We start from the raw sequence: 14814 nt of genomic DNA on the forward strand, positions 1-14814 counted from the left end.
TAGTGCAGCCCACAGGTTTATTTCCTGTTGCAGTGTATGTAAATTACATCAGCTGACAGGAAGTTACCAAGGAACAAGGCTGTTGCCTAGCAATAGAATTCCGTTGAAAATGTCTATAGCATTTCATAACTTTAAAAAACTTTAAATTGAATCAAGAATGAGGCATTAGTTAATTTCATTCTTCATCCTTCAGATAACTCTGCAGGGCTTCATACTCCAGTTTTCAGTTGTTTATCCTTGTCTTAGATCACTCAAGGGGTTTGCACAACAGCTGCAACATCTGAAACAACAGTACTGACTGTTTTTCTTCACATGATTTATACATTCCTAATGACAACCAAATCACTTCCCTGCATTTCCTCAGCTCAGTTTGAGATGTTTCTTTGTTTCAGTGAGGCATCCAAACCAAACGAGCACCAGCAGACCCTCGGGCCTTACAGGAGCTTGGTTTCAATCAGCACAACAAAAGCTTTCATTTCACTGCCAATTATCATCTAAGATCTCAGCTGCATTTTAAACCACTCAGCAGTCAAAAGTCAACATTTGGAGCCAAGTGGTGTGTGGTGTGTGTGTGCGTACATGCATTTTTCTGTGTAGGTGTGTGTAAAACAATAATAAACAATAATAAAATATAAGTGGTCATGATAATAGTGATAGTATATCAGTAAACAATAAACATGGAAAATAAATGAGATAAGCAGTCTTTCATTGAAACATTTCTCTCAATTCAATTTCAATTCAATTAAATTCAATTGGCTTTATTGTCATGAATGTTATATTAACAGTATTGCCAAAGCATAACATATATTTATGTAGTAACACAAAAAATGTATATCAAAAAAATATAATTCATTGGTACATAAAAATAGTATTCAATTTAAATCAAGAAACATTTCACAACAAACAATGCAGAATACATGAAGTCAAAATGGTGAGTTGAGAGGAACAGGAGCTGATCAGATGCTGTATTCATGGTGGCCATGGTGGTGGCAGACAGAGACATACTGAGCTGCAAGGGCCACTGCTGTCCCTTCACCCAGGAGAACAGACACTTTCTCCTCTTGGCTCATCATTTCAAAGTGTGGAAGGCTCTTCACTGTTTCCCTGTAGTGGAAGTCTCTCGGTGAGGAGAACTTCTCACAGTGAAGGAGGAAGTGCATCTCCGTCTCTCCCTCCCCCGTCAAACAGTGACCACATCCACACTCCTCTCTGGGCAGCCATGTCTGTCTGTGTCTTCCTGTCTCTGCTGACAGTCTGCTGTTTAGAGTCAGACAACAATTGAGTCTACTTTTTTAGTTACATCTGTCCAATGTTCCAAATACCAATCTTTTGACTGGTTCATAATGACTTTGATTCTGTTGTGTTGAAACAGTGCTGATGGGAGCCTGGTTGATCAGCTTCACCATCAGCTGACTGAGGGGGCTGGTTTCAGGGTTCAGCTCTTGGCTTTTTAGTGCTATGAGTGGAAGTGTATCTTTTGCACTTGAATTAAGATGTGTCCAAAATGTTAGAGCCTGTTTTTGTATGTTTGTAGCTCTAGTAACATATGTTGTTGTTTTGCATGAGCTGAGCCATTGGCAGCATGTAGATATTAAACAGAAGAGGCCCCAGACTGGAGCCTTGGGGAACTCCACATGTAATTTTTGCCCACTCAGATGTGTAAATACAAACACAAAGTAGTCCCTGTCATTCAAGTAGAACTCAAACCATTTTAATATTGTGCCAAATAGTCCCAGCCAGCTAGTAATATGTTGTGATCAACTGTGTCAAATGCAGCACTGGAATCCAATAATACTGAGAAATTTTGCCATTGTCTGTGTTTAAGTGGATGTTATTGAAGACCTTTACAAGAGCTGTCTCGGTGAAATGGGAGGTTTGATAAATTGGCACACTGTTCTTCCTCCAAGTGAGAAATACAGAATAATTGAAGTTTGATTTAAGGCAGCCCGTATGATTCTCAATTTAGACTTAAGTACAAGTAAAAGAAAACATTCCGCCTTAAAAATTCCAGTCGCTGTAAAAGTGTGCTGACAGACAGACTTGCTTCCTGCCTGCAATAAGGTGTGTGAAAATCATAGACAGTCTATGGTGAAAATGGGAGAGAGAGAGAGAGAGAGAGAGAGAGAGAGAGAGAGAGAGAGAGAGAGAGAGAGAGAGAGAGAGAGAGAGAGCAAGAGGGAGCATGAAGCAAAGGGCCGCAGATCAGAATCTAACCCGGTCGCTGCAGCACTTATTTTAACAGGCCCGTGCAAAGATGTGCGTGCACAGAGCATTTTCTGCGCTGCGTTCTACTACACCCCTGGATCAAAGTGTCTACTCTACTTCGCCGTGTTGTTGTGGCGTCTGTTCTACCACGCGTCACATCCTGCTGAGAGTTACATCCAATCAGCAACCAGGCTTCTCTCTGGGGAGGAAAAAAAGTCCCTGCTCTCCCACAGGGCCAACAAACAGCCGCTTAAACAGCCGCTCCAGTGACTCACATGCAACTTAGGGGCGTTTCGGCGAGATAGACCCGCCTCCTGCAGGGTATTCGACTATAGTGGAAACGCACCGTGGTATCACTTAATATATTCTGTTTGAATCACTGATCAAATCAGAGATGTGGAGTCAGTCTAGATTAACATATCCTGTCTCCAGCACCTTACTTAATGTGCAGACAAAAGCAATGGATGTTAAATATTTCATCTCATTCTCGGACAGAAAGCAAATACAAGTATTTTCCAAAGCATTAAATGTTATTTCTTTAAAAGCAATAATCTCACTGGTTCAGTTAACCACAGACATTTTTGAATTTTTTATTTACAATTAAAGTTATGCAAATTAGGCAAATGCTTGTATCACTTACAGCACTTCTGCGACTCACCCACCCAGGCTCAAACTAAATATTTTACTACTCAACCCCAGCAGAATGCAGCATATTGCACAGTGGGAATACTTTTCAAAATTTTGACTGCTGAAATTGTTTTAATTATTATATGTATCATCTTTGACAGGATTTCTCTCAGAAAGTACATTTAACTGAACTCTGCTTGGGGGATCTCGGCTAAGTTCAATCACAGACAGGAGACACAGAATGAAGGTAATGGGTATCAATCCAAAATCTGAAGTAGAGACTGAGGGGGTTGATCCTGAACCCACTGTGGAAAATCAAATCAACCTGATGGGTCAAACAAATACAGGACTTTCGCCCAGGAAGCTGCTGTTTATGTCACATTGAAGTCCACTAGATAGAGCTCTCTGTTCAACAAAGGGTTGAAAACACACTGAATCACCATTCATTGAGCCCTTTTCTTTAAACCAAGAGCTCCATCTAGTGGACTCAACAAATACAACTAATGCTTCATGAAGCTTCATTTGGACATCACTAGCGTTAACCACATGTTTAAAACAGTGACCGTTTTAGTCATGTGGACGTGTTGATCTGCTGCCACTGGTAGGGGAATAAATTAAGGAAACGCTCCTATGGGTCAAATTAGAGGGTGGGAGAACTTATATTGCAGAATAAATGCTATTTGTGCCATGCTTTAGTAGACTCAAACTCGAATAGAACCACAGATCCAGAAATGTTTTGATGTATACCATCGGCTTATGTGTTACCCAGTGCAGCTTTAAAATGATGAAGACAGAAACCAGGACAAGCAGCAATGCAATTGACAGTCAGTGAGGTTAGGGTCCAACTTTGCAACAAGATGCAAAAGGATTGGATGTGTCTCTATGATGCAGATCCACATGTGGTGTGTCCTTCCACTCTGACAGACCTCCCTGCTGGGCTCCAACACACTCGCACACTCTGTGGGCTGAATCAGAGCTGTGTTACCAAAGACATCACACTCACAGTAGTACATGCAGACATCTTAGAGGCCAAGAGTTAAAGTTGCAAAAGAAAACTGGCACCTCAGACCTATACTTACACAATATTTTTGTTTTTATACTGCCAATAATCATGTATAGCTTACAGATAAAGGGTATTTGCTCCTCATGTTTGTATCTACTGCTCTCCAGTGGTGGATGTAGGCAATATAATGAATGCTTTTCTTGCTCTGGTCTTATCCCATGACCAATGGGTTATCCTGACCCTTGCTACTCTAGGGCAATGCTTTACCTCAAACATCTACCTAACCACTTAATTATGTAGGGTGTGTGTTGCCCATTGTGGCATTCATAATAACATGGTAGACAGTGGCATTTCTTTGTCCGTTGGACCTTTGTTCCCAGTGACTAGTCTGTCAGGCAGTCTTTTCAGACTGCATGAATCCAGCTTTCTTTAGTAAGATTAGCTCACCCTAACAACAGCCATAATCTTCATCTTCTAGTATATTTTAAAGCATCTGATTGATGGAACTTGCCGGGGCAAAACACAGGGTGCATTTCAATACCCATACTTCCATACTATTAAGTATGCCAGAAAAATATTTAGTACGTCCCAATACATAAAATGTCAAATGCAGCATGCCAAAAATACCAGGATGTCCTACTGCATCCGGTCACATTATTGCAGTATGCAAGCTAACATACTTTTCTCATTACTCTGACCCACATTCCTCTGCGTAGTGGAAGATACATCGGCCGAGCCACAGACAGATGACAGCTTGAAGATAGCTCATTGATAGAAGCCTGTGACACATATATGAGCTAGAGGGTCAAAGATCAAGTTGCAAGCTTATGATGAAGTAGTATGTCCCAGCTGTATGCATACTCTATGCAGCTGTATGTACTCTGTAAGGCAGCTGAAGTAGAAAAAGTATGCAATTTGGAATGCAGCGAAAGCCTGGGAGGCTGAGTTCAGGCAATAAAAGTATATAAAAAAAATGTTTTTAATTGTGTTTCCTTCAAAACCCATACTTACCTACAGCTAGCAGCAGCTGGCAGACTCGATCCCCTGACAGGGCTGATGTCTCTGTAAACAATAAGCCCCTGTCATTGGCCAGGCTCTGTCCTTCCTGTATGATGACAGAGAAACCAGAACTTGAATATCATATACTGAAACATGCATTAAATGGGACACTGCTGTGAAATGTGTGTGTGTGTGTGTGTGTGTGTGTGTGTGTGTGTGTGTGTGTGTGTGTGTGTGTGTGTGTGTGTGTGTGTGTACCTGCACTGAGACCTGTCGATCCTGTGCCAGATCTCCCTTGTTGCCGACCAGCCATATGACAGTAGTACCTGGGATGTACTGTTTTTCAAGCTCTTTAAGCCACACTTGAGCTCTGATAAATGTTTCCTATAGTGACACAAACATACACAATGATATAAACTGGAAATTAAAATATATTATTATTAAAGTATTAATACTTGATTTATTCTGAAATACTGTTATCTTTTATTGTTCATAATTTGATAGAATATCCACTGTGGCTATACCGCTGTTTAAATAAGTGAGCAATATTAGAGAAGACTTCCAGTTATCTCCCAGTTATTGCTGTTAATCTGCACCTGGGGACAATTGACTTCATTGTTGGACACACCCTATTTATCTGGCAGCTCTCCTGGTTACTTTGTAAGATGTCAGCTGCTCTAAGGAGACTGAAACCCTGAGACAGCAGGTTGTCCAGATGAAGGCCAAAGGGTTGACCCTCTCAGCAATCAGAGAGAGGTTGGGCGTTCACAGTCTGTGAATATCAGGAATATTGAAGCTTTACAAGGACACAGATTCATTGAAGTCCCTGAAAAAGGCCGATCGTCCATGTAAAACAATTGCATGAGAGGACAGAATTATGAGAAGACTCTCAATGGTAAATCAGTTCAACACTGCAGCTGGAGTTGGTCTCCAGTTCAGTGCTGAAAAGGACAAGGATCTGTCTCTGCACACAGTGTCTCGTCGCTTAAGACTTTTTGGACTGAAAGCCCACTCTGCAGTGACCAAACCTCTCATCAGCAGAAAGAATAAAAATGTTGTGTGGACAGAGGAGAACTGGTCCAGAGTGACTTCAGTGATGAGAGGATGTTCAGTTTATTTGGGTCTGATGGAAACATTATGTTGGGCGTAGGACTGGGGAAAGACTGAACCCAAAGTGTGTAAAGAAGTCAGTTCCATTTGGAGGAGGAAGTGTCATGGTTTGGGGATGTTTTCTGCAGCAGGAGTTGGGCCTCTTGTACAGCTCCATGGCAGGGTGAATGCAAATGTTTATGTGAACCTCCTTCGGCAACATGCAACACCTCCACTGCAATTGTCTCCCAATCAGCTGCAATTTTCATACAAGACAATGTCCCCTGTCTCACTGTAAAACAGGTGAAGCAGTTCCTTGAAGCTAAGAATACTGAAACCAGTCCAGATCTAAACCTCATAGAGAATCTCTGGAAAATCCTTAGAGACAAAGTAAAGTCTAAGAAACCCAGTCCAGTTAGTGAACTGTGGAAGAGACTGAAGAAGAATGGACCAAGATCAAAACCAGAGCATTGTGAGAAACTAGTGATGTCCTGTGGGTGCAGATGTGCTGAAGTCATTCAAAGCTGTGGCCTCTACACTTCCATATAATTTATATCTAATTTTGATCTCCAGTGTATAACAATAACATAAGTTCCAGCCCAGATAAGATGAGTCATTTCCATGGTCAGGTGTGTGTTACTTTTACCTTTTTGCTGATATCGTAGACCAAGAGTGCAGCGTGGGCTCCTCTGTAGTAAAGTGGGGTGACACTGTGGTATTTTTCCTGCCCTGCCGTGTCCCATATCTCGAAGCGAAGAGTGACATCACTCAAATGCACCAGCCGGGTCAAGTAGGCACCTGAGGGGCCAAACAGCACAATGACACCAGAAGGGATTTAATTGTCACTACTGAGTCTTTAGAGATGGTCCTGGCTCAATCAATCAATTTGCAATTTAGCTAGTGAAAGAATGTTTGTGAGAATCAGTAGATCAGAACATGTGTATAAAATTGCAGATATAAGTGGCAGTTGCATGCCAAACTAAGCAATTAACTATCAAACTATGATAAACATGTAAGTTAAACATTACTGTAGAACTTTCCTGCAGGCAAGACTATTGTTTGTATACCGTATATACTGTATATGATAGATGTTATGATTATGTTCTGGGCTATTTGAGGAAACAAATGTGTACATTTTACCACCTTATACTGAATGCAGGCATAGTTTCTGTTATATTTCATATATGTTATAATCATGCCAGGTTACGGGTTGTTTTATTATTATTCCTGGTGTCTGTGTATGCTTAGTTAGTCACAGTGTGCTGGCGGTTCGCCTTTAGGTTTCATTTTCATTCAATTGATGGTCAGGGCTGGTACGCCTTGCCGGTGAATGACTATTAACTAGCATTGCTAGTAATTCAAATCAAGAATTGATATCACATCATTGTATAATTTCATTAGTTAATTCTGGGTTCTGTGTTTGTGTTTGTTGCAGGTTTACAACCTAACTAACGTAGTAATCCAACTCCTTAACGTCACTAATTTCAAAGCTGACAGGCCAGTGTAGCGGTAGCAGTCAGGCTACCTAGTGTGTGGATGCTTATGAGAGTGCAATAAAAGTTTGTAAAGTGACACGAGTTGTATCCGTAGTACTGAATCCTTTCCAGTGGGGAGTTTATTAAGCTATAGCAGGTAGCTTAGTAAAGAACTGAACAATTATGGGAAGTTTATTCACTACATAGACAAGCTTAGACTGAAAACAAGTGGAACAGCTAATCTGGCTCTTTAAATATGCCTACAAGCACCAGTTAAGTTCACTAGGTAACGTGTGATATCTTATTTGTTTAATCTGTAGCCTACAAAAACTGAGTTGTAAAAATGACAAGTTGTGGTTTCTACAGGAAGTCACTGCTCCCTGCCAATACATGTCATACGGCCATTTTGTCAAGGCCCGAGCCGTTTGTCGAACGCGCTGGCCTTTCAGCTGTAAACCCATCCATGGTGATGTGGAGTGCTCTACAATTTAGAGCACTTAATTCTGTGTACGGAGGCAGGTTTTGGGAGTGGTTGGGTAACACCTTACTTTCACCCAGGAGGTTTATGTTTATGTCCTGTTCATGTCCCGTCTGTACCATGTGTCACTTTAGTAATGTTACAAATGCACTTGTTTTAAACCCACCTATGATCTTTTCCTAGCTCTAACCAGGTGTTTTGGTTTGCCTAAACCTAACCACGTACTTTTGAGTGTATTCACAAAGTTAACCACATGTTCCTCAGCTTTAAAACAGTAACTGTAGTGGAGCAACACGCGCAGGACTACCCAGAGCAATGACAAGTGATGCCAAGGGTCTTGACAAAACAGCAGTGTGATAAGTTGGGATGACAATTGTTTGGCCAAGAAACAGTCCAGTACATGACTACCTGTTAGACCATAACTTGTTGTTTTTACACTAACCACAGATTTTGTCAATTGGTAAAAAAGGTGTTTTTTTTTCCATCAGACTGAGCCACACTAGCTGTTTCCAGCACCCCCTGTCTTTCTGCTAAGCTAAGCTAACTGTCTTCATTCTTCATTTATCTAGACATGAGAGTTGTGTAGATTTTCTTATCTAACTCTCAGGGAGACACACTGTGATCTCTCAAGGAAAGGCTTATGAAAAGCATACCACTTTCAAGGATATTTCAAATGTCATCTTGTTGCATTTGAAGCTTTTTGCAAGTCATTTAATGCACTGCTCTCATTCCCAATTGGTCAGTTTTGAACTTGTGATGTCCGACTAAACTGTGTTTAGGCAACAACACTATTTAATGAGGTGTAGGAAAAGATCATGGTTTGGGTAACGATAAGTTTGTTATCTCAGTTACGTACATTGGTTTGCAAAAGTCCTGTGTTTTGTTTGACCCATCTATTAAGACCTCCTCCATTTGCAGGCTTTGTCATTTTTTACTGTATACTTGTCACAATATAAATCATTAGAGATTAAATGGCGGAAAAGACACACAAAAAGCAAAAAAATGTGTTGTGAAAACATGCAAGTTGACTTGAGACATTACTCATTGTCAACCCATTTGGTAATCACAGGCTGCAAGACAGAAACGCAATATTTGTATCTATTTTTTCATACTTTAATTCGTTTCACTCTGATGTGTAAACATTGCTATCAGAAGCAGAGTGTCATGGACTCACAGCCTACAGTAGGTGATGTACTCCTGAACTCATCCTTGCCAAATCGTAGTGCCAGGCTGGACTTTCCCACACCAGAGCTTCCCAGAAGTACCATCTTAACCCTGAGGGTCCGCACTGGTCTACTAAAACAGTCATCGTTGAGCTGGGCGCCTCCCGGCACCCTCTGGAGCTTTTCCCCCATCAGAAGTTCCCTTAGCTCCAAAAGAGTGAAAAAACACAAATGGTAGTAGTCAGCCTCTTTCCCACTAAGAAGCAGCAGCTACTCCAAACTGTATAGAAGAGCTAACATGTCTTCTTTGTTGTTCTTCTTGTTTTACAGAAAAGAAAAGTAAAATCAAAGTCCAGTCTTGACTTGTAAAAGGCCAACAACATAATTTCACTTCCTTGTACACACCCACTACTGAGCCATAAAACTCGTTAGGTTAGTCACATGCACTCTCGACTGTGTGTGCTCATTAGACCTCACACAGGTCGAAGTGTAAATGGAGGTATGCAAAACAGGGTATTAAATCATGGCCTTTTGTCACAGTTTGGGGCTGTTTCCCTGTTGTAAGTGCTACGTGTCAGATACAAACAGAAGCTGTGCTCAGTTTCTTTGTAGTGCATTGATGTATTCATGCAGTTCAAACATTTAATACAGCAAAACAAGCTCATATCTTTGTAACTTCAGATAGCGTGCTTTTAATATGAGTTTCCTGTAACAGCATGTGTTGTTAAGTATGTTGTATGGTCAACTTCGGTTTCTTTGTGTTCATATATCACAGACGACAGTGGGCCTCCTCTCTTTCTGTGTAGCTCCTTGCATGCCACTGTATCAACACAAGAGGGCGCCATTGCATCATTTCAGCCTAGTGGTGCCAATAAAGTATTGGGCTCAGTCTATCAGCATGTATCTGTTATAAATCTATCCGAAATTATTTTGTGAAATATCGTCACATTTCATTTAGACTTTCAAAATAAAAACAATTGGCATTCAGAAAAGTTATTTGCAAAAAACAAAAACTACAGCATAATAATAATAATACAAACTATGATTTGTACCTGTACTCATATAGGCAGTGTCTGTCAATCATAATCAATAAAATGTTAAAATGAATCAGATATTGAAGTATGGTTTGGAAACCACTTTAGTATTAGGAAATATGAGGGATGTCCTAAAGGGCTGTATGGCAAGTGCTTTGTCCATGGATTATGAGAAAGGCCTACTACTTACATTGGAGATCACTATTAGAGAACAAATGATTAATACTTGATTAATTCTAAAATATTGTTATTTTGTATAGAATATCAGCTGTGGCAATACCACTGCTGTGCTATCATGTTTTTGTTTTTTTAAATAACCAAGGCACTTCAACAAAAACCTTTATTTAGTGTAAAGACAGTGATCAACATTAGAGAACAGTAACCATTGTGTCAGAGGAGAAGATTTCAACAATGTTTTCATCTCTAGGATTCAAAAATGAACAGGAAGTGTAGAGGCCACAGCTTTGAATGACTTCTGCACATTTGCGCCCACAGGACATCACTAGTTTCTCACACTGCTCTGCTTTGATCTTGGTGCATTCTGACTCAGTCTCTTCCACAGTTCACTAACTGGAGTGGGTTTCATAGACATTACTTTGTCTCCAAGGATTTTCCAGAGATTCTCTATGAGGTTTAGATCTTAGATGCTTCTCACAAAGTGATGGGATAAACTGTTATCAATAGGGCAATGATCACAAACAGGATTATTTTAAGCAACATGTGTAATTCAGCCTACATTTAAAATAAAAGCTGCTGTATTAATAAAATAGTTGTATGTTAAAGTTGTAAAATTGGCATATATAGCAGGCTACTTCATCTGGAAATTCTGAATGAATAAATAAGACATTGATGTAGAATATAAACATTTCACAAAGCTTATTTCAAATGATAGTTTTAGTGATGCCACAAGATCTAAAAGGTGTCTAGTGAAGTCACCACTGACTCTCCCAGACACACTATACCGGACCATTACAGCCAGAGCATGGGGTCGACAGTGTGCCAATCTAGGCGGAGGTATTGTCTACCTCTTTAAGAAACGCAGCACTGTTTTTAGAGTTCGCTGATCATCCAAAATAGCAGAGGGTGTGTGTGAGAGAGTGGCTGCCCATGCAGGAGCTGCGGTCTCTGGCTGAAATCCAACCCCTGGACGGGGTTGTAAGTGTGTTTTTTTTTTTTAAGTTTGTCCTTATTTACGAAACAAATTTACTGATCTTTTTTGTTGCTGTAAAATGGATGTTGGCGTTTTAAGACTGTAGAGAGAACATGTAGAGGCGCTTGTAGTGCTTTAAAGCTTTGGCTTGGTACCCGACCTACTGATATCGGGTTCATGCGAAGACACTTTTTCTAGACTCCCCTTCTGTACAAATCACCCAAACACAGCACAAAAACCCATTATCCTCTACAGTGAGCCACCAATGAATGTCCTCACCAACATATGTAGAGGAAATCCAAGATAAGCTATGCAACAAAAGTAATGTGAGATGAAGTGCAGAGGACGTTTAATCAATCATGCAATGACCTATTAGTAGCATTGATAAAGGTCATTGGGGTGCCATATGCAATTTTTGCTTTGCCAGTGTGGTTAATTGCTAAAACAACCAGCGTTTCTATTGTAGCCCATAAATCCGACATCACGTGAAGGCATCTTGATTTGAGCACAGGCTCTGAAGTTTGTCGGTGTGACGGGGTCGAGGCTCTTGCTGTGGACCAGTCAGGAGTCACACTGCCGCTTATGCTACATAAACACGACACTATTTCAACTATTGTTAAAAAATGGCAGTTTAGCTCGAGTTATTGTTTCTTTTTTTAAATGTCGGTGTTTTTGTTCTGGGTTCACAGAATACCCAACAGGTACGAGGACACGGTTTAAAGTGACAGACAGAAACCACAGTCACCGTATCTGCTCGTGAACGCATCAGAAGCGCACGTGGGGCAGATGCCGCCCGTCACAGTTTGAAGCAGACTTGGTCGCGAGCCTCCGCCGCGTCGCTCCAGAAACACAGGAGGAAGTGTAAAACGGATGTCTGACAATGGCCCGCACCGTCAACGCGACTGTTTCACGTCTGCGCCTTTCATTTTAAGTTTTAGCGACACATGAGGCGCACTCGCTAGCTCTATCGCGGCTCTGTTTGGATTATTCCGTGCGCTCTCTGGACCACAAGTGTGACTTCATCCACAGCGCGTGGGTACGTGCTCGAGAAAACATGGGCACTCAGGGCGCAGGACGGAAAAGATCCACCAAGAAGGAGAGGTCGACGGCAGAGGACGATGCCCTAAATCTCATAGCGAGAGAGGTGAGTGGAGGACGTGTTAACCGTTGAGTAAAGCTTTCCTGTCAGCGCTGAAATGAGTGAAACAGCACATAGGTCAGGGCCGGGTTTTCCTCTTGACAGATGCTGATATTCAGTTTTCAACTTTCATGTCATTTTTTTAGGCTTTTGGTCTTTATGATAGACATGGTTTGAGATACACAGTACAGGGGGAGACACGGGGCTTAAAAGCTATGGGTCGTATTCGAACCCACGGCTGCTGTTGTAAGGACACAGACTTCCTGCACCCCCACTCCACCAGGTGAACTACCAGTCGTCATAGGTCCGAACAGCATGGCCACAATCATACATCCTGATGTAGATAATTTCATATCTTGATAACTGTTTATTATCACGATATAGCATGTTCTCTGGTAATTCAATATATAAATAATGACATCATGATTAAAAACTACCCTGTGTGAGATAAATAAACAATAAATGAAAAAAATGGTGTTTTCTCTTTATGAACAACTTTAGTACGAAATATAAACTGAAAATATTTCACATCAGAATTTCAGAGAAAAGAAGTGTGTATGTGCTTGTTCTTATCAAGTGTGACTCACAATATCCAGATATACAGTGTGATTTCATCACAGTACCATTCATTTGAAAGATGATAAACAATAACATCAAATCATCGGCCAGCCCTACCCTTTCATATCCAGTTATACTGAATTTAGTCTCCATGGACGGAAACAGCCTACCACTCTACGCAGTCAAACTCTACATGTCATCAGTGCCTTCATTTCCTATCATTTGGAGACTTTGTATCGCCAACTTTTAAGCATATATCCTAATTTCCTTTCAGCACAGTATGAAAATGAACTTGTAGAGACTTGAAACACGCTTGATAACAGCAAGTCTAATTAGGTAGTGTTGCCTGGTAACATAACTGCAGGTAGGGTGTGTATTAAAAACTCTTATATGATTGGTCTATTTAATCTAAGACCTGTGAGTTTGCACCTATAACCATTTAATCCACAAGCTGATGAAGAAGAAGATTTTCCTGTGCACGTCCATGGTACGATGACATAACACAAATGAAAAAGATTGCTTTAAAACAACAAAGTATATATGCTGAAATATGCAAAAACACCTGCATGGTAAATAAAGGAGTATCCAGTTAACACAAGCATAACAAAGAAATAGATAAATTATAAAGGGTGCAAGCTTAAGTAACATGTGACTGCAGGTTTTGATAGGTGCAAGGACGGTTATCTTCTTAGTGTGATGGCTGTACTTCAAGACAGGGCTGCTGTTGGCTGATCTAATGGTGAACTGCATCAGCCCAACACACAATATGGCAATGTTGTCAAAACATGACTTTATTGTATGAACTCAGACATAAAAATGATTACATATTATCATTAAAAGTTATGGTGGTCATTGTAGAAAGATCTCTCTATGCTCCAGACTGCATGCGATACAGTGCAGGGCAGCTCTTGTGTTTTGTTTGTTACTTGCAGCTGATTAAAATGGTTTACTGTACTGTAAGGAATAAGCCTTTCATGTGCTAACCTGCTGGAGTCGTTGGGCAACTTCTCAACAATGCAGGACTGAAGTTGGCAGCACTTACACACGGTTGTTTCTAACAGGTGCTGAAGTCATGTTGTGACACTGTTTCAAGCTTTCTAATCTCTTTATTATGATGGGTCTAGTGTAGGATAAATGAATGTTTTGTGGTAGGAATAATGCCTAGTGTCTTCAAGACTTCAGTCAGCCTTTTTGAAGTGTGATACCCTACACTCTTGTCTGCGCTGGAGCCCTTGCGGTGTGAAACACAGGCAGAAAATCAATATTTGGGTTTAATATCAAAGCTAAATGCCAACCCTCCACTGAAAACAAACCAAAGCCTGATACGTACTGTTTCAAAGCACCGTAGTGCATATCTTTGAAATTGATATAATTTATATTTAGGAAATATAGAGCAATGAACATAAATGAATGAAACATGGATCACAAAATTTGTTAAAGAAAAAAATATGCGTCCAAAATAACAAATTCTATTCTGAAAACTTAACAAACAGTACAGATCCTTGCAAAAATCATACCATGATCTTTTTAATATTTGTTTTAATGAAAATGAGACTAACAATGCAAAAACGATCACTATTGTGATTCTTATTGCAATTGAAATACCAGTCAAAATAAAGACAGTTGGATCATTTCCTCATGTCGTGCAGCCCTAGATCCTGCTACCCAGCAGCATTTGAGTTTTTCCTCCAGTGAAGGCGTGAGCATAAAACCCTGAACTTCGCCATCATGGCCATCGCCCTTATTCAGGGCAGCTTTGGCAAGCTTTCTTCAGTTGGGAGGAAGTTGAGTCTTTGCTAACCCAACCCGGATGTTTCAGCAAATTTGCATGTCACTGTTAACTGACATTTACACACACTCTATTGTCATCACTTTTTAGCTGTAAATGTCTGAAG

General features: G+C 40.6%; 2 protein-coding genes across 12 annotated transcripts in view; one reads left to right on the forward strand and one right to left on the reverse strand.

The window, feature by feature from the left end:
* Positions 1-877: 877 nt before the first annotated feature.
* On the reverse strand, positions 878-9372 carry LOC310952642 (ras-related protein Rab-17-like). Of its 3 annotated transcripts, none has more exons than XM_083921306.1 (5): positions 9051-9372; positions 6570-6721; positions 5093-5218; positions 4851-4940; positions 878-3797 (listed from the first exon to the last, which is right to left on the reverse strand). In XM_083921306.1, exons 1-5 carry the CDS (start codon positions 9229-9231, stop codon positions 3609-3611), a joined length of 738 nt encoding a protein of 245 aa, XP_083777432.1. In that variant the 5' UTR covers positions 9232-9372; the 3' UTR covers positions 878-3608. The 3 variants fall into 3 exon arrangements, 2 of the variants coding, with proteins under 2 accessions (XP_083777432.1, XP_083777433.1); XM_083921307.1 differs by having other exon boundaries at positions 4847-4940; XR_014593372.1 differs by having other exon boundaries at positions 3692-3797; positions 4516-4940.
* Positions 9373-11769: 2397 nt separating this feature from the next.
* lrrfip1a (leucine rich repeat (in FLII) interacting protein 1a) overlaps positions 11770-14814 on the forward strand; it is a 61111-nt gene continuing 58066 nt past the window's right edge. For all 9 annotated transcript variants that reach the window (XM_083921541.1, XM_083921534.1, XM_083921538.1 and 6 more), the window contains exon 1: positions 11770-12367. In XM_083921541.1, the coding sequence (XP_083777667.1) occupies positions 12278-12367 (90 nt within the window). In that variant the 5' untranslated portion in view covers positions 11770-12277. The remainder of the gene's footprint in view (positions 12368-14814) is intronic.

This window comes from Echiichthys vipera (assembly GCF_963691815.1).
Source record: "Echiichthys vipera genome assembly, chromosome: 10".
NCBI lineage: Eukaryota > Metazoa > Chordata > Actinopteri > Perciformes > Trachinidae > Echiichthys > Echiichthys vipera.

Excerpts from the sequence above, each read along its gene's own strand:
- LOC310952642 (XM_083921306.1), bottom strand. The coding sequence starts at position 9,231 with ATGGGGGAAAAGCTCCAGAGGGTGCCGGGAGGCGCCCAGCTCAACGAT. Across the intron at positions 6,722-9,050 it reads TACATCACCTACTGTAGGCT|GTGCCTACTTGACCCGGCTG; the intron begins GTGAGTCCATGA and ends TTGGCCCCTCAG. Across the intron at positions 5,219-6,569 it reads TCTACGATATCAGCAAAAAG|GAAACATTTATCAGAGCTCA; the intron begins GTAAAAGTAACA and ends GTGTCACTATAG.